This window comes from Lepidothrix coronata, unplaced genomic scaffold (assembly GCF_001604755.1).
Source record: "Lepidothrix coronata isolate B3197 unplaced genomic scaffold, Lepidothrix_coronata-1.0 Scaffold147, whole genome shotgun sequence".
Lineage (NCBI taxonomy): Eukaryota > Metazoa > Chordata > Aves > Passeriformes > Pipridae > Lepidothrix > Lepidothrix coronata.
The window spans coordinates 1,348,882-1,367,841 of record NW_016690327.1 but is presented as its reverse complement, the minus strand read 5'-3'; the positions used below and the strand labels follow the sequence as shown (position 1 = coordinate 1,367,841).

General features: G+C 48.1%; 1 protein-coding gene across 2 annotated transcripts; it reads right to left on the bottom strand.

Moving 5' to 3' along the window:
* Positions 1–704: 704 nt before the first annotated feature.
* On the bottom strand, positions 705–18,748 carry AGO4 (argonaute 4, RISC catalytic component). Of its 2 annotated transcripts, XM_017828279.1 has the most exons (19): positions 18,461–18,748; positions 17,532–17,932; positions 12,897–13,062; positions 12,101–12,221; positions 10,946–11,127; positions 10,411–10,547; positions 10,197–10,331; positions 9,947–10,034; positions 9,374–9,521; positions 9,177–9,296; positions 8,840–8,968; positions 8,557–8,690; positions 7,869–8,053; positions 7,440–7,599; positions 6,119–6,434; positions 5,702–5,836; positions 4,880–4,981; positions 4,466–4,665; positions 705–4,374 (listed from the first exon to the last, which is right to left on the bottom strand). In XM_017828279.1, exons 4-19 carry the CDS (start codon positions 12,203–12,205, stop codon positions 4,266–4,268), a joined length of 2,385 nt encoding a protein of 794 aa, XP_017683768.1. In that variant the 5' UTR covers positions 12,206–12,221; positions 12,897–13,062; positions 17,532–17,932; positions 18,461–18,748; the 3' UTR covers positions 705–4,265. The 2 variants fall into 2 exon arrangements, with proteins under 2 accessions (XP_017683768.1, XP_017683767.1); XM_017828278.1 differs by lacking the exons at positions 17,532–17,932; positions 18,461–18,748 and adding an exon at positions 15,530–15,548.
* Positions 18,749–18,960: the final 212 nt, after the last annotated feature.

The following is an 18,960-nucleotide window of genomic DNA, read 5'->3' as shown; positions in this document are numbered from 1 at the left end:
TGTTTTTTTTTGGGGTTTTTTTTTTTTTTTTTTTTTTTTTTTTTTTTTTTTTTTTTTTAATTTTTTTGTTTTTATTTTTGACTCATTTTGTGCCAGGCCGGGCCGAGTGGGAGCGCTGGGAAGCAGTTTATCTGTTCGGCAGCTGTTGGGTCACTCCTGAGGTGCCCTGGGCCTCGCCGGGCAGGGATCCCCCGTGGCCCTGGTCCAAGGGCAGAGCATCCCTTTTCCATCCCTTTTTTCCATCCCCTTTCCCACCACACTTACCAGACTCGGCCTCCCCAGCGAGCGCAAACCTCCACCCTGTGCCGTGGCTTTGGTAACAGTCAAACCCCAGGAGCGTCATTCCCATGCTGTGCCCAAGGAGCCCAGGGGTGCGATCCTGGCTGGGCTGTTCCAGGGGAAAGAGGAAAAGCCGCAGGGATTCAGACTGTCAAAGTGTTCCCACCTCGTGCTGCACCCCCAGAACGGCAGCAAGGAGCTCCAGGTTCCTGGGGGTTGATCCGTGAGATCTTTGCATGATGTTTGGAAGACCCCCGGATAAGTCACCTTTGGCTTCCCAGCTCCTCAGGTTTGCCTGAGGCTGAACCACCTCAGTCCCACACCCCCGGGATGTGCCCTCCTTTAGGATCCCGGGAGATGTCACCCATATTTCTGTCACTTTCCAACTCCAAGCGCATCAGAAATAGAGATATTGTGGCAATGAGTTCCACAGGTGACACGTTGTGTACAAGTTTTAATTAAAAGTTAAATAATTTAAGACATTTGTTTACAGGCAACGGTATGGGTTGCTCACTCTGTACATTGCATTTATTGGACAGCAACAAGGAAAAACAGAACATTTGGCACAAGAATGCCAAGGTTTTTTTTTATTATTATTAATATTTTTGGACACATGAACACAAAATATCCCTGCAGGCTAAAAAAAAAAATACATTGCAATTGTACACGACCAGCATGGGGCTGTGACCCCCAGGACAGTTTAGAAAGTACCTCGTATTGCTAGAGACATACATCCAGTCCAAAGTTAATAAAATACCATTTGAAACATTACAAGTCTAACAATATAGAAACCAAAAAATTACATCAGAAGTCAAACTGAACAAATGCAAACATTTTACATTGAAGTTGCAGCCTCTAGACATAGAAATATGAAAATGTCAATAGCAAGGTCTAAGAAAATCTGTGATATTTAGTGCAAGATCTTTCCTCCAGTGCAAAGGGAAAGGAACTTGCAGTGGATCAGGATCGGGATGGATCCAACGCCCTCTGGCCCTGCCTTCTGAAAATGAAAGCAGAGTCACTCCCTCGCTATTGAGCAAGAAAACTCCTACAGCACATCCACAAAGGGGTCGGGGTCGGGGCTGTCGGACGCTGGCTCTGAACGAGGGCACTCCCCCGTCCGAAGGGCCGAGCTGAGGGTGGGCACGGGGCACCCCTGCCCGTCCATCCACCTCTGCTCCCTTCGGATGCAGCTCCAGCACCACCCTGGGTAGCTCACAGAGGTGGAGATGGGCTAGCCAGGGATTGCCAGAGCTCGTTCAGAACTCAGCAGGGACAAAGCAAGCAGAACTGGGTGGAAAACAGGATTTCTGCCCCCTCCCCCCCTTTTTTTATATATATTTTTTTATATTTTTTTAATATGTCAACCACTCCCTCCCCCAACTCTTTGAACTTTGCTACATTTAAAATCTTTCACACCACAGAGCTAAACAGTGGCCAACAGGCTTTATTTATAAAAAAAAAAAAAAAACAAAAACCAAAACCAAACAAAACCAAAAAACAAAACACCCTAAAACTACAGCTACAGAATGCACATCTTCCCATTGATTGACACATGCAGAACGAGTCACTCAGGCCCACGGGGCTCACCCAGGTCCTCAAGTCCTCCAGACTTGGGCTCAGACCTGCCTAGGGCAGCACTGCTGCGACTTGGATCCTGAACTTCAGTGCTTTCGCCCTCAAACTCCAGCCCTGTGCCCGGGGTGGGCTCACACCAGCCCTGCTCAGGTGCTGGCCCAGGGCTCCACCTGGTCTGAGGTCAAATATCCAGTCACAGGCAAACCAAGGAGAGGCTCTCCCTTCCCTCAGTCTCAACCAGGAGTGCTTGGCACTGGACAACTAATTGGTGATAAAATTAACTCATTTTTTATGCACCCTTATTAAACCAGCTCCATTCCTAGTGCACAAGCTCAAAACAGGGATCTTGGATCCTACCACCTCCAACAGGTGCTCAGGTGCTTTTCAAGGTGCCAAAGTTCTCTGTGTGTGTTGGGTCAGTCAGAGTTCACTCTAAAAAGGGGTTTTTTTGTCTTCTCCCTGAATGAGTACTGAGAAAAGCAGCGGTCAGTCTCCCACCCACATGTCCTGATTTTATTACACAAGTGAGGTATTCTTTAAAAAAAAATTAAATAACTAAAATGAATCTTTCTGATTTTTTTCAGTCTAAACCTGTCCCTGCCAGGGACAGGGGTCACATCAGTCCCATTTTCAACAGAAATGAAAAGAGGTTAAACTTAATTTATGAGACGTACTACTGGCAAGGAGGTTACAAAACTGCTTGAATAAGTTCAGTGTACTCTGGTACAACTGAAAACAACAGCATTTAGAAATGTAAACTTTCATTTATTTACAAGCTTAAAGACTGAAGGAAACAGCATTTCCTATTGCTGAAATTTGGGGGGGCTGGTTCCTAAGCTTTGGGACAGCAGACAACTTAGCAGCAAACCCCGCAAGAGTATCAGAGACCACAGTGCAATCCTTGGGCTTCTCAAACTCCTCCTCAGGTTAGGAATAAGCTTTAATCTGCACTAAGTTGGGTTTACACTAATACTAACTCAGGTTTACACTAAGAGGAGTCTAGTCTTAAATTACCATGTTCATGGATTCCAGGAATACCCAGGGAAACCAGGCCCCTGGTCTGGATTACAGGTTGCAGCTGAAAAAAGCCAAGCAGATTAAAACCCCTAATTTCTAGGCTGGGATAGAATCAGTATTTGAGACTTACATGGGTTCAACATGCTATGAATGCAGTTGTGTGGGCAACCCAAATTCCCAGGAAAAAAACAGTTCAAAATGCTGGTACAAGTCCTCAGGTTGCCTGTCACACAATACATTTCGACTGTACACATTGGCCTTTCCTACATGGAACACCCAGTTTCCAAGCTTATAAAAAATGTTGTAGACAGGACACCAACAGTGAATATAAAACAGTTAAAAATAATTCTTAAAAAAAGCATGGAAATGCGTCTTTTCTAATTAGTTTCAGAAACTGCCAAATTGTGTGTTCAGAAAACGACACGAGAATGTTGGTCAAACTCATGCACAATCCTCAGCTAGAAAATTACACTGTTGGGGGGGCTTAAAAAACAAAGATTTATTGCCAAAGTTAAACCTTCTATGAGAAAAAAGTTTTAAAATCACTTAGATTTATCAAACCACACAGCAGCATAAAGTGGGCACTTTTGTAAAAGTTTGCAAAATACCTAAAAGCTAAATTTTTTTTTTTGTTTTATCATTTTTAGAGGGGGGAAATGATGGTTCAGTACTTGTTACGATACCATGGCAGTATTATTTATAACCATTATCATTAAAATCTACTGACAGGCATCACTATTGGTTATATTACACATTCACAGAACAAGAACCACCTATTAACTCGCAGTATAGTGCAATTGCTTTGCAGCCCAAGTCTGCAGAGATTAAAAAGATAATTAGTAAAACTGACAAAAAACTGCAATACCTGTGAAAGTTATGTTTGTTAAAAGGCATTTACAGTAGTGAAGTCTAAAATCTCCATTAAAAAATCTATGGCCCCACACGACAGAAGGATCACAGCGAGCTGGATAAAACATTTTGCCATCACATCATACTCACGAAGCAGGGCACGGAGACAGGGCAGCAGTCACCGTCAGCTCATGGGATGAGGAGAACTTAAAAACCACAGCTAGCAAAAGATTCGATAGAAACCTTTCGTGCCAAGTCCTTGAAAAACTTCAGGATGATCGGCCTTTGCGCTTTGAGGTAAAAATTCAGTCCAATGCATCAGAAAAGACAAGTCTATGGATTTCTAGTACAGAAAACAATGAAACAAATGGCTCAATTGTGTTGGTGCATCAGACGTTGCAGTGAAGAACAGATTCAGTGCGACTGTCCGGAGCTGCTGGTAGTGGGCAGTCCGAACCCCCCCGGCCCTGGCGAGAGGGGGAGGCTTCCAAACACTTGGGGACTGCGTGGGTTGTTGTCTTGCCTCATCCTCCCAGGTGCTCTCAAGCGAAATACATGGTGTGCTGGGTGTCGTGGTGGATCTGCACGGCCTTGGCCAGCGCCTGCGGATCGCGGCCGTTGCTCTGCCCCGACACGTGGCTGCCCTCGGCGCTGCGAGCAGACACACACCGTGATCAGCTGGGGCAAGCAGCACAGCTCAGCTTCACTGCCTGCCTGCCAGGATGACGAGGCCATTCCTTACCTGTCATGATCCTTGTCCACGAGGTGGTACCTGGCCCGGAATGCCACCAGCCTGGCGTAGTAGGCGGGAGCGGGGATGGACACGGAGCGGGTGCAGCGCACGTAGGTGTGGCACAGCTGGTACGTGAGGAGCTGCAGCTCATCCGCTGTGAAACAGTTGTCATCCCACAGCACCTGGTAGTGGGAGGGCCGGCTGGTTCCCTGTGGAGAACAGGTGAGCACTCAGCTGCACAGCACGAGCAGCAGCAGAGGTGGTACCTGTGGGCTGCACCTTCCAGCCGGCACCGAGGAGTCAGTGCCAAGCGGGTACTGCTGCACTCTGAGTCTGCCAAGCTACCAACAGAAGTGACATTCCTCATGGGAACAACTACGAGGATTTAGTCCCACAGCCTGAGCACGGCAGAGCTGACATTACCTGAATTCCTGCATGGCTACAGAGGTAAAAGTCAAATTCAGAAGGATGTGTGATGGTGCTGTCCACAGTAGTGCCTGCTGGTACGTTGCCGCTCTTACCCACCTAGTGAGGAAAGTTTATTATTAGCCCATGCGTTTTTTGGAAGTGACCCAAAGCTACCTCCTAAGGTAGGTTCTACTGAAAGCTGCTGGAGAATTTACTGCTCAAAAAGGTGGAAAAATATTAAGGCTGTTTACATAGGAGGAATGAAAATGTTCTCTGCAAGTTCATTTTTAGAAACTTCACCAAATCCAGCTGGTGTGTCATGAGAGGAAAACAAAATCCTTGCCAGCACCATTAGAGCTGGCACGAGTAATTCAGGATCTGAAAACGCAGGGTTCTGAGATAAATTTATTTCATACCCTTGTTTGCCCTCACACCCCAGAGATCTGGGTTTTTAAGCAAATCTGAGATCAAGAGCTGCCCTACAGAAGGTTCCTCAGCTGGCCTGTGGATTTGTGCCACAGGCACGTCTTAGATGTGCCCAGAGACAGAACAGGGAACGGCCAGGTCAGTTCATGGTCAGGAATCCTGGACTATAAAAACCCAGGCTACACCTCCAGGTACACAAATATCGGGATACAGAGCATACCTATTCCAAAAGGGGCTGGGAACAAGCTGTTCCATCTGATGTAGAGCAATAAAAAAGGGAGGAACGGGTTATTTTGGTAGAGAAAGCCTGTTACCACCCAGCTTTAGTGGGCAGGACAGATCCCACCCCACTGAACGAAATAATCCCACTTTCCTGTGCCATCACCTCCCCCTCATGGAGTCAGTACTTGCCCTTTCAGTTTTGTCGGCACAGAAGAGCCTGGTGTGATGCCTTTTCTGCACGACAATGTAGGTTATTCCTGGTCTGTAATCTTCCTCCAAACTAATGCAGGCCTTCCGGATCGCGATCAGCTCTGGCCAAGCTACCTGCAAGTGTAGACGTTAAATGATGAACTGAGTATACATAATATTATTTTATTTTTTTCCTGTGTACAAATGCCACGTCGCAAGAAACATGATCAGACAGGAAAACTGCACATTGTGCTTACCCAGGAAAACTCAACGATAATTTTTCCAATAATTATCTTCAATAATAATTTTCCAACATATATATATATTTTTCTGAGGGCCAATCTCTTGTCATCCACATAAACATATAATCAAGGGCAAATCCCTTTTCACGAGCAAGAAGAAGCAATCAGACAATACCTGTTTCATCTGTCCTTCCGACACTCCCCCTCTGTAGTAAATGATCCTTGTGGGCTTGAAACGAGTGGATTTGTAGAACTGGATCAGCAGCTCCCGCACCATGTTGGTGAGGTCCTGGATGACCTCCTGGCTGTAGAGCAGCTCCTGGGAGGTCTCCTGGCGCGAGGTCTGCACGCGCACGGTGGCGCAGTACCGGCTGGGGTGCCCGTCCATGCTGCCCACCACGGCCGCGATCGACGGCTTCTTCCCGTCCCCGGCCGGGGGGTGCGTCACGTCTGCTCCCAGGAAGATCACTGGCTGCTGGAACACCGAGGGCCTGGTGGGTAAGGTTAGGGTTTATTAGTTAGAGTCATGGAATCCCAGAATGGTTTGGGTTGGAAGGGACCTTAAACATCGTCCCATTCCACCCCCTGCCATGGGCAGGGACACCTTCCACTAGCCCAGGTTGCTCAGAGCCCCATCCAACCTGGCCTTGGACACTTCCAGGGATGGGGCAGTCACAGCTTCTCTGGGCAACCTGTGCCAGGGCCTCCCCACCCTCACAGGGAAGAATTTCTCCTATATACCTAATCTAAATTTCTCCTCTTTCAGTTTGAACTCATTCCCCCTTGTCCTAGCACTCTAGTTCCTGATGAAGAATACCTCTCCAGTTTCCTTGCCTGCCCCTTCAGATACTGGAAGGGGTTGTGAGGTCTCCACACAACCTTCTCTTCTCTGGGCTGAACAGCCCCAACTCTCTGAACCTGTCTCCACAGTCCCCTTAAAAATTAATAATAATAAATAAGAAAAAGGAGGGCAAGAAACAAAAAAAAATTACAGCCAAGGAAGGTCCAAACCATCCAAACCAGTGAACAGAATCAAAAAGAGAGTCTTTAAGGACAATGATTTCTGCCTCAAGCTCTTACAGTCGAGAGAGAACACAAAATGAAAAGGACAGGATCAAAGGCAGACCAAGTTACAAGCACTGATCACAAGTCACTCCTCTCCATTCCTTCTCTTTCAATTTGAAAGAAAACACAGGATGATTTAGGAGGTGACAAGAGAAAAGGTAGACAGTGAACTCAAGGGCAGGAAAAAGACATGGGAAAAAGCCTTGGTGAGCTTGTTTTCCCATGCATTGCTGGATGGCTCTGACTCCCCTTGGCACAGGGCTGACTGGGCAGACGGTGGATGGAGATGCATCCTCCTCTGTCCACTCCAGACTGTGGGCATTTCTAAAGCATGCTTTGTTTTGGAAGGTATCATTTCAGCAAACACAACAAAAGGACACCGTTTTGTTTGACAATCCAGACATCAAGCAGAGCTTTTAATTGCATCTCACCTTTGATGAGGTACCAGCACATTGTTGATCCCTCCGAGCTTCGCGTTGATCTTCAGACACAGGTTGGACAGTGTTTGTGGTGAGGTTTTGACCACATTCTTTACCTGAACACACTGTGTGGCCATGCCTAGAAGAGTGTCTCCAACCCGCTTGACTTCAGCTGTGACAGAAAAAGAAGTCAGTGGTTCCAATTATGCCAAGAGGCAGGAGCTTCATCTGCTTGCTCTTATTTTATTTTTTTGAAATGTTACTGTAATTCGGACCCTTGAAACTTCACTGAGAAAGGTTCAGTTTGCTCTTTGGTAACACACAAGTTCTCCAATCAGATAAACCAGCTCCAAAACACTCTTTTAAAGGGAACACATTTCCTCCTTCCTGCCACCCACTTGCAGTACAACCCATTATCACTCTACAGCCCCTTCCCCGTACCGTACACGGGCGTCTTCCCGGGCAGAATCACCACGATGAGCTGCAGGCCAACGTAAGTCAGCTTCAGGTGTTTGAACATGGGCTCCACACTGTCTGCACCCTGGGCGTACTTGCAGAAGCAGGGCTGGCCCTGGATGGGCATCCCGGCGTCCTTGGAGATCTTGCGCAGCTGGTCTGTGAAACTCCTGAAATAGAAATGGATTTGTCCTGGCCTTTCCACCACGGGTCACTTTGGCATCAGTTTGATCAACCAGGTCTAAGCTGCTCCTGCTATTTCACAGCAGTACAGTAATTATTTTTTAGAAATTCTATCCCCATCAGGAACTCACTAATACGGCTCTAATCCTCTCTGAGGAAGTTCATCAGCTTCTGTAATTTTACAAGTCTTACAGAAACAAACAGACATTTCAGCTGAACACCCTGAGGCAGATTTCCAAACTAGTACTGATGCTCTGGTAGATTTTTATTCATCCACCAAACTTATCTGAGCAATATTGCAACCACAATTTTTGCCAGTCAGTGGTTCACACAACCTCTGTCTTTAGGATTCTCTAGAGTAATTTGAAGGACAGGAGAAAAACTGTGGTGTATGTTGTTTTTACTATTAGATGCATTAAAATCAGAAATTCAGAAACATGAGAAAAATAAACCTTGAAATAGAATCCTGAATGAATAGAAAAATACTTACTTTAGCAAGTCTTCCCTGCACTGTTTTTGAGGAGCAAAACAGGCAACAGCCCAAACTTTAATCTCAATGCCAGCATAGAACTGTTTCCCTCTCATGTCCCATACGCCTTGGTTTGGTGTGGCCACGGTCTTGTTCTAGGTAAAAACCAAAGGCAAATTAAAAATAAAGTGCTGCTCTGTTTTGACTGTAGCCCAACAGTGCTCACACAGAGGAAATTTCATGAGAAGATACATCAAACACCTCATGAATGCCAGTAACCTCAGGACAAGACATGGAGACTCACCCTGCCTCCATACTGCAGCATTGGGGCTGGCAGAACTCTGCCTGTCAGCTCCGTCATTTCGTTATGGACAACGATTCCAAACTCCTTCAGGTACGGATCAGGCCCACCAACCATACTGTTACTCTTCACCTGGGGACAGGAGAGGTCTTGATGTCACTACATTAAAGCTTCAGGTGACTCTGCCCTCTTTGCTTTCTCTTTAAAAGGATTTGTTTTAAACGAGACAGATTTTTTTAACTTCTCTCTTGGTCACTGTGCTCATCATCACCTGCTCCAGTGCTCTGGAAGAGCCATGAGAAGTGACAAACATGGACTGTGCAGCTGGAAGAGCACTCACCAGCCTGCTGATCTCCTCCTGCCGGTCCGGCGCCGACCGCGCGGTTGCTTTTATCATGGTCGAGGTCTGATTGTCCGTGAGCTTCTTGATGCACCTCTGCCCAGCCACGATGTTACACACCTGCAGGGGAGAGCCAGAGGTGCTGTGACACCACGTTTAACAGAGGATACACCACAGTACCAGAGTCAGACCCTCACCTCCAGCGGCAGGTACGTGTGTTTCTGTTCCTGTCCCACTTGGAGACAGGGCAGGTGGGGGTATTTCAGCTGCAGACTGTACTTCTGCTTAAAATACTGAGCTACTGTGCACTCCATGGCCTGCCCGTTCTCCAGCTGCAGAGGGAACCTAGAAAGGACATTTGTTCTGGTTAGACTTTGCAAGAATTTTTTAAAGGAAAAAATGGTACGGAAAACCTATTCCAGACAAGGAATGTTGCAAACCTTTATTTTCCTTAGCTACTGGATCTCTTCTTCATGAAAAGATTTTATAGACTATGTACTGAATTTCTCATATTTTAGCTGTTTTAAAAATTAGAACCTTTGATAACTCCATTCAAAAGCCAGGATACAGCTCAATTTTCCTTGGGTTGAAGGAAATAAAGCAGTGGTCAAACCCCACAATATTCCTGTACTCCACTAAGACTAAACATTCCTGTAAAGCCACACGGCTGCTTCATCATAGAATCATGTTTATTCCTGCATAAACAATATACCAAACATATTTAATAGGTTCAAGATTTTAAAAATTGCCAGGAATTGGTTGACACATACGTCTGGTGACTGGCTGGTCGCCGGGTAACGTTGCAAACTCGGTATTTTCTCTTCATCTGGCCACAGTGGGTAACCTCTACTTTTAGACCTGAAAAGCCAACAGAAAATAAATTCAGGCACAGGAACCAACTTGGAGGAGGATGAAGGCACAAAGAACAGCCCAGCTTCCCAAGTGCCTCGCAGATTTTCATTACAACATAACGAGCAGGTTTCAGTAATTTTGTTGCAGCACCTTTAGGATAAGCCTTACCTCTGATTTCTTTGGTAAACTTGACACGCTGGGAGTCTGTCAGGGGTTTGCTTTGTTCACTGATGTTCTGGATGTCCAAGACCTCGCACATGAACTCAATGATAGGCTGGGCACGATAGAAAGCAGTCGCTGACACTAAGAGAAAAAGAGAGGACAATTAACGGAGAAGCAGAAAGAACCCTGTTGTGTGGGTGAGACAGAATCTCCTACACACCGTCGATGTTGAGCATCATGTTCCACATGGCAGGACGGACCGACTGGTGGAAACCAAACCAGACCTCCCTGCCCCCTCCCAGGGGGTGGTAATAACCTTCGGGGGGGGAGAAGAAGGAGCGACCCACAGGGGTGTACCTGGAGAAAAAAAGAAAATTAACACTTAGATAATTTCTTTCTGATACACTTTTTTTACACTGACACCTGTAGCGTTTGACACACATTTCTACAGCGCGTTAGAACAGTCAGAGCTCACTTATGGCAAGACTACAAAGCCTTTTCCGACAGTGCAGCTGGAAAGGCTACAGCAAATTCCTGTTAGAAACATGACCAGCAGGCACAAGGCCTGAGTTCAGATCACATTTCCCCATTCTAGTGCAAATTTGCAAGGCAGGCATTGAATTACACAGCTGCATCCTCATCTCTTCTGCCACAGGGAAGTGTGATGGCAGCAGAGCAGCAGCAAGGAATAACTAACACAAATGTTAGGATGGACAGAGGATGAATCCAGTCAGGAAGGCCCCACAGGTACCCACCTCATGGAGGGAAGGTGCCGTGTGATTACATCCAGTGCCTGAACAGAGTCTTCAGGAACTTCATTCAGGTGCCCTGCCAGAGCTTCCAGCAGCATCTGAAGGCTGACGACTGACACCCACTGAATGGAAACCTTAAATGTCTGGTCCTTCCCTTCTCCTGGAAGTGTCACCTCCATATCCACCTGCCATGGGCACAACAGAATCAAGCACAGGCTTTGGTAATGGACTGCAGACAGACACAGCACTCAGCAATGGTATGGTTTTCTCCTAGCTGTCCTTTGGATCTCTATTTTTGATGATTAGTTTGTGTAATGACCTTAAAATATGACAATTGGTTTCCTCGGGACTTTGAAAGTTTATCATTTATTCATCTGAGAAACTGCAGTGGGGCATCTTTAAATGTAAATTTTAAGCAGTAATTAGTATGGTGACATCAAAGCTCTGGAGAACAGTGAGTCATTTCTTTAAGTCAGCCAGTTAATAGCAAGATGTTTTGTGAACCAAATGGGAAGGCAAGAAAACCTTTCGGTCAAAAAGGAGATTCACTGGGAAGCACAAATCTCAGAGTTCTGGCACAGCCCTTGGGATGATTCTCACAACCCCTCAGCCTAGAGGGTAACTGTGAATTCATCCTGGGCACTCTCCTTGGCACAGCAATAACCAGATTCCGGGGGGGAAGAGTAGATAGGGTGAAGTTTTGGGGGGTGCTGGTGAGCACAGCCCAGAACACACAGGGCTGGAGCAGCTGATCTGGTTGTTCCCATGGAACAGGAGGATGCATCTCCTCAGCACAGCCAAACCCAACCAGAGTCATTGTCATCTACAAGGACTTTATCAGTCAGCAACAGAGCAAGGGTTAGAACAGGGAAAAGGGAAGTTTCCATTAGGGTGAAAAAAGTATAATATACTTGTAGCTGAAAGAGCAGAACATTAGTTCTCACTCACTGACATTCTCCAGCTAAAGATCTGGGAATTAGAAACCTGAGGAAGACAAATATCTGTAAAAGACCAGTAAATTCCTAAAGATCCTGAGTGGCCCTGCCTGTCATTTCCAAGGCTACACCAATAGGTGTGGTTTGGGTTTATGTCAGTAAAAGAACACTTTCCAAATGACACTGTAACAGTTTTCCCACAGAAACTCAGAGCAACACTTACCCTGTCCCTGCCAATGGGTAACGGGTGTGCCGTGTACATGTTCCGCTTCCCATCGTAGCCAGGCTGCCGATCCCCAAAGATCTGCATCTTGAAGTGCCTCACCATCGTGTCCACCACCTCCCTGCCAAGGGATTCATCCAGTTCGGGTGAGGAACAGAAAATTCAGCCACGGCCTTACACAGTTTAAAATTCCTTTTTCACATTGTCTTAACGGTCTGATAAAGAACAATGCACTAGAGCACCCCCAGGTCACACCAGGGCTCTAAATGTCACCCCCAGGTTGAGACACCCAAGTGTCACACACTGCACAGGTATCTGTATTGTCAGCAGAGCTACAGCTGAAACAGGCAGAGGAATCTGGAGAGCTGTTCACACACAGGAGCAGAACCAAGCACCTGCCTCGGGGTGGGTGGGAGTGCTCCATGGATTGGTTCCACCAACAAAGCATCCATGTGTGGACTCCAAAACCTACAAGCTGAATTCCCTCCCCACAGCTGCTACACAGGTTTGAGTAACAGACTGTGGAACAATTATCAGGGACATTCGCTTGTAGACTGTAAAATAAAACCAGCTTGAGTTCAACACAGTACATTTCCCAAAGCCTTCCAGATTACAGGCCAATTGCAACACATCTTCATAAAAATAAGGAGAACAGTACAGTTCACCAAAAAGCTGACCACAGAAGAGAAAGAAACAGGCCTTTAGCAGATGGAGAATTCCAAGGATGTACAGTTTCCTTACGTTCAGGAACATACTCCTAATGTCAACTAATAAATCTTTATTAAGCAACTCCTACCTGTTGACTCTTCGGGGGCGTTTCTCTGGTTTGATATCAACATCATAGTGATAAACATCAATCTTGGGGATCTGCACCTGGAAGTGGTTGGCCAGGAGGCGGATGGGTTTCCCAACAGTGCCCAGGCCTGGGCGGCGGGGCGGCTGGAAGAGGCTGGCTGGGGGCCCTGGGAAGTCAATAAACACATGTGAGATGGGATGGCTCGCTCCGTGCACCTCTCAGGGCTTTGGGTGACTTTCTGACTGCAAGAAATCTCCAGCAGCTTTCTGAGGTTGCAAACAGAGGTGTTCCAAGAGGCTCAGCCTTCCAGCTGCTCGGAACTTCCTGGGAAAAAACGTGTTCCCTAAACCATGTGCAGGCTGGTACCATAATTCATTCTTAAAATTTTAGTGGCATTTATCCATGACTGTGGTTATGAACTTCACCAGAGTCCCAAGACAGAATGCACCATGCAGATATTATGTATTTTCATGTAATGTAAAGATAAATACATCCCTACCTCCGTTTGTAAACCAAACCAACAGCCACACAAGCCACATTTTCTCATTGTTTTTGTTATAAACTTCAGATCTTAATGATCCAATTTAAAATTCCAACACAAACACAGGAGTGAGGAAAGGTTTACACTTTCTTCTAAATAGAAGAAAGGGAGAAGTAAGGGAGAAAACAGGCACGGACTCCTCAAAGATGTGGAGATAATTTATTTGGATAAAAGAGCTTCAGGAACAGCTCTACGGAGGAAATTCTTAGAGGCCTGGAAATGTTACTCATACGCAAGCTGGTCACTAGGGAAACCTTTAGTTACCTTCCTCAAAGTGTTAAGATCTGAGATACCATGTTAACAAGATTAAACTGACTGTTTTTTTAAATCGATCACAGCCTCAGTTGACACTGCACATAAAGCAAATGGCACTGGTATATTTTCATGGGTTTGGCTATATCTGCCAGTGCTCAGTGTGATCAAAGTGTCTTCCCTCTGTTGTAGAGTAGCAAAGGAGAGGGGGAAAAGTATTACAAGAACTCAGTAATAAACCAATCATAAAAATTAGGGCATGTGTAGTATCATGACCTGACAGCATCCATGTAAGTCAAAGGCTCAGAGGTGAGACCAGGAGGGTAGAGAGGTAGGTAACTCCTACTTGGATAAACTTCAACACAACCATAAATTGAACCCAGGACCAAATTTAAGGAGATTCCACACCGGATTTACAAGCCATCCACTGGTTACTGCATTACCAAAAAAAAGTATCAATCTGAGGACACCAGCCCTGGAATGTTTTTAAGCAGAAGGAACACGGAGCATGTAAGCAGCTGGAGCCCACTGCCATGTCAGCTCCCCAAAGCCACAGTGGCAGGGGCTGTCAGGGGCACAGACACCCCTCAGGACACATTCCGGGCTCTGCACCCTCCGTCCCGGAGCAGCTCACAGCACCACAGTCACACCAGTTGTGGGGTACAGCTGGTGCTTAAAAAAACTACAGCTGTCTTGACAAGTGTGAATCATCGAGGGCAATCAAAGTTTGCTGTGCTTATTTGGATACGAGAGATGATCCATTAATCCCATGCTAATTAGTCTGAAGGAAGTGCAGGCACTGACCTCCTGCGAGAGATTAAATGACAACTATATTTACCTATTTTCCTCCCTCAGCATTGACAAGTTCTGCAAACAGGCACAGCAGCGCTGCCCTCGGTTCTGACCAAAGGAGATAAATCTTACTTCTCCTCCTTCCTAAAGTTATTTCCCAAAGGATTCCAGAGAAGCAGCTAAAAACTGTTCTCCCGTTTGAAGCCAGGCTGCCCTGGCGTCACAGGATTTTTACCTGATCAGCCTGACTAGGGTTGCATATGCTGCTGTATTTCAGTTTCTTCTACCCCATGACAATTACATTCTAAGCACCTCAACCGAGTTGCTTCAGACAGGAAGCAGTTTTCAAAACTGAAAGAGGATCTGCTTCTCCAGCTGTAAGTCAGGGAGGCCACGATACATCACACACATACAGCAGGCTCTGAGTCAGCCCTCGCTACCTCAAACTCTGGATTCTTCTGGAATTGCACCTCTGTGTCAAAAACCATTTCCTATCACACCAAAATTAACACCACTTCGATTATACCAATCGTTTGAATGGGAACTCGATGGGTCAGGTGTGCAGGCCACTGAGGGAAAGAAATACATCCTGCAGGCATTTGATGGAAGAATAATCTTGGAATAAGGCACGAGCAGGAAAATGCCACATGCAAAAACCCACCAAGTTTTTTAAAGAAATAAACAACCCTATTTTCAGACAGCATCGCCTTAAACTCTCAGCAAGGGCTCAATGTCAAATGTAAAAGTTATCATCACACAGGTTGCGGGGCTCGCACCGCTGTGACAGCCCCGCCTGTCCCCGTCCCCTCGCTGTCCCGCTCACCCCGCCGAGGACGAACCGAGTCCCCCCGGCAGCCCCGGGGCCGCGAGGGCACCGCGAACCCCCCGCGCAAAGTTTCGGACCCGCCGCGGCTCCTCCGCGGCGGCGGCTGCGAGCGGGGCCCGGTGTCACCGGGGAGCCCCGGCGGGCCCGCGGCCTCTCTCCCTCCCTTCCCCCGCTGCCACGGCCCGGCAGGCCGCGGCCCCGCGCCCCCCCCGCGGCTCTCACCGGGTCCCAGCGCCTCCATGGCGGCGGTGGCGGCGGCCTCGCTGCTCTCGCCGCCGGCCCCGCCGCCCGCCCCGGGCCCCGCCGCCGGCCCCGCCGCCGCCGCGTAGCGCTTGATCTCGGGAATATTGGCGGCGGGGTGGGCGCCCGGCGCGGACACGGGGGCGGCGGGGCGGGGGGCGGCGGACGAGGAGGAGGAGGTGGGTGAGGAGGAGGCAGCGGGGGCGCGGCGGGGAGCGCTCCCCGCGTTCCGCTTCCCCGAGCGGCGGCGCGAACAATCCCCGCGCGGCGCCCCCGCCGAGCCCGCGCGCGCCCCCGCCGCCGCCAGCACGCGCCCGGGGCGCGCTCCCGGGAACGGGGGGTGAGGAGGAGGAGGAGGAGGAGGAGGAGGAGGGAGAGAAGGAGGAGGAGGAAGAGGCCTCTCCGCGCTGCCCGGCGCCGCCGGCTCGCGCACGCGCCGCCCGCGGGAGCGCGCACGCCGCCCGCGCGGCCCCGCGGCCGCAACAGGTGACAGGTCGGAATCACAGAATCCCGGGATTTTTGGGGGGGTCGGAAGGGACCTCTGGGGGCGTCACCCAGTCTGACCCCCCTGCCAAGGCAGGGTCACCTGGAGCAGGTGGCACAGGAACCAGCTGGGGTTGGGATGTCTCCAGGAGGGAGACTCTGCACCCTCCCTGGGCAGCTGTTCAGGGCTCTCCTGAACAGTTCTTCCTCATGTTGAGGACGTGTTTTGAGTTTATGGCCACTGCTCCTCGTCCTGTTGCTGGGCACCTCTGAAAAGCTCTTTTCCTTTGTGCAGTAACAGGACGAGGAGCAATGGCCATAAACTAAAACACAAGTTCCACCTCAGCACGAGGCAGAACTTCTTTCCATGGAGGGTAGAACATCTGTCCAGGGAGTCTCCCTCTCTGGAGACATCCCAAACCCACCTGAATGTGTTCCTGTGCCACCTGCTGCAGGTGACCTGCCTGGGACCTGGCTGTGCCCCACAGCTCCTGGGAGTCACCTCCCCGTGGCCCCCATGCCAGTCACTCCCCCTGAGCACAGAGGATCCCCAGCCCCGTCGAGGCATTGGGCTCAAAGACAATACATTTGTACTTTTCTGAAAGCCAACATCTGCAGCCAAGTGCCCTTAAATAAAGGGGCTGGGGACTCCTGGCCTTTCTAAGCAGCTCGTGCTGTTTCAGGGAGCTGCTCCCTCGCGCACCTCCCCCGGGTTCTGTTCAGCCAACAACCCTCTGCTGACTCACCAGGAGGTCAGAAGTCAAAACATTTTATAAATAATAAATGCCGAGTCCACTTTATTTGCCTTTTATAACCTGCAGGGTTGATGTTTTCCAAGTTGAAACATCAAAAACCTATTTTAAAATGAAATGAAATCGGAGACTCTCATATAGATCTGGGATTCTCATATAATCCCCCTGACAGCAGCTGATGAACACTTGAGGGAAACACCGGTTTTACAAGACCAGTAACAAACCCTGCAGTGTCTGGCAACATTTCCGTGCTATTGTTCAGCATATCTATGTATAAAACACATGTATGTAGGGCTACACAAGTAGTACTTTAAAAAACCCACCAAAGATATAATCTCTACCTCAAGAAAACTGGCAATACAAAGGCTCAGTCCTGTAAGATGCTGAGTATGACAAGCAAAGCCTATATTTAAAGTATTATAAATTCAATTAACTTGATAAATATTCCATACGTATTGAGACATCCTGACTGCCAGAGTGGTCAGAACCTCATTTCTACATGTTAACCCACCCTTATATTGAAAACAGCCACATTTCCAGGAGCAAGACTGGATTTGGGAATGACAGGCCATAGTTATGACAGGATTTGTTCTGAATATTTGCTTCTAAACACCTCACCTGCTACAAGCTGGGGAAGGAGTATGTTGTTTAATAAAAAATAGATTCATAAGCCAGTTTTTAAAGCATGAATGTCTTAAGTGCTGAAAGTCTGTGGTTAGTTCAGAACCTCCTTAATGGCAAACATTTACCTGTTCCGTTGCCTCTGTGTGCCAGGTATGAGTAAGAAGTTGGGAGCAGAAATTACCTAATAAGGCTTGTGGCCAATCTTTTTGCCACCTTATTCTTGTCAGCTGACTCTGAACTATTCCTGACGCAGCAATGAGAGCACAGCTTTGAGGAGGTGTTTTTGTGCAGAGCCAGCATCTGTCCCTTGCTACTAAACACTAATTATTAAATTAATTACTGTAGCTCCTGCAGCAGCTACAGGAAAGCAGAATTGTAGTGGTTGTGGTGGGTTTCATGGACATTTGATTTTCTCACTTCCTTCATTCTCAGGCTCGTTGGCTCCATGGGAACTGTCGTGGTAGATCAGTTCATCTGCTCCTTGTCCCTCACAAAACTGTGGCTCTTCCCCTTAATGAGCAGAAAGCTGCAAGGTTAAGAAAAGAAGCCATCATACAACTACACAGTGAGACCAATCACTTATTAGAGGCAAAACTTAAATTCTCTGTATGCAGAGGGGTATAAACTATTGAGAAATTCAAGGGAGAAACTGAAAGGATTTACCTAAAAGGTTCGAGCCTTCACAAAATCCTTGATGGGGTTGGCCCAGAGCGTGGCTGTACAGACACCAATGGAAGATGGATATCTTTTATTCCATAAATGGAACAGTGCCGGCACTTACAGCTGTGTGTGTCTAATATCCATGAGCACATGGCAGCCAGCAAAGCAACACCCAGTTACTTTTTAACCATGTGCATTGTCTTAAAGAAGTTTACAAAGCGGTCACTTAGAACCTGAGGGAGGCTTCAGATAGAGAAGACCACCAAGGCCCCTGATGAAGACCCTCAGAAGCCTTATAAGGACATGCATATCTGCGTTGGGAAATGTCATGAATATGTAAGAGGAATGTGGAGAATGGACAGTGAATAATCATGTCACACTGTAGTGAACACACCTCGGTGTGCACTTTGGTGAAATGATTCCCAGGGCACCTGTCGTGCTGCGGCCGTGCAGGGCGTCGAGGTAAAGGAATGCCTGGCTTCTGAAACTCATGAATTGAGCCTCAGAAGTTTCTTTTAAGTGCCGCTTTTAGGCAACAGAGGTAAAAAAAAGGGACATAGGCTCCGTTTAACCCATAGATACGATGTGAAATTTGAAATGCTGCCCTCCCGTCCCACAACGTCAGTAACCGCCCTCACGGCCCCTCACGGCTCCCGCGCGCGGGCAGCGCCCCCGCCGCCAGGAGGCGCCACAGAGCGCGGGCGCACTCACAGCGCGAGCAGCGATTGGTCCCGGTCGAGGGGGCGGGGCTACGCAGGAAACCCGCCCAAGAGCGCTGTGAGGGGCGGGGCTTCCGAGGCCGTTCCGCGCGGCCATTGGCTGTCCCGGGGCGCGGGGCGGGGCCAAGGCAGCGCGCGAAGGCTCGAAGCGGTTCCCGGGCGGCGGGAGCGCGGG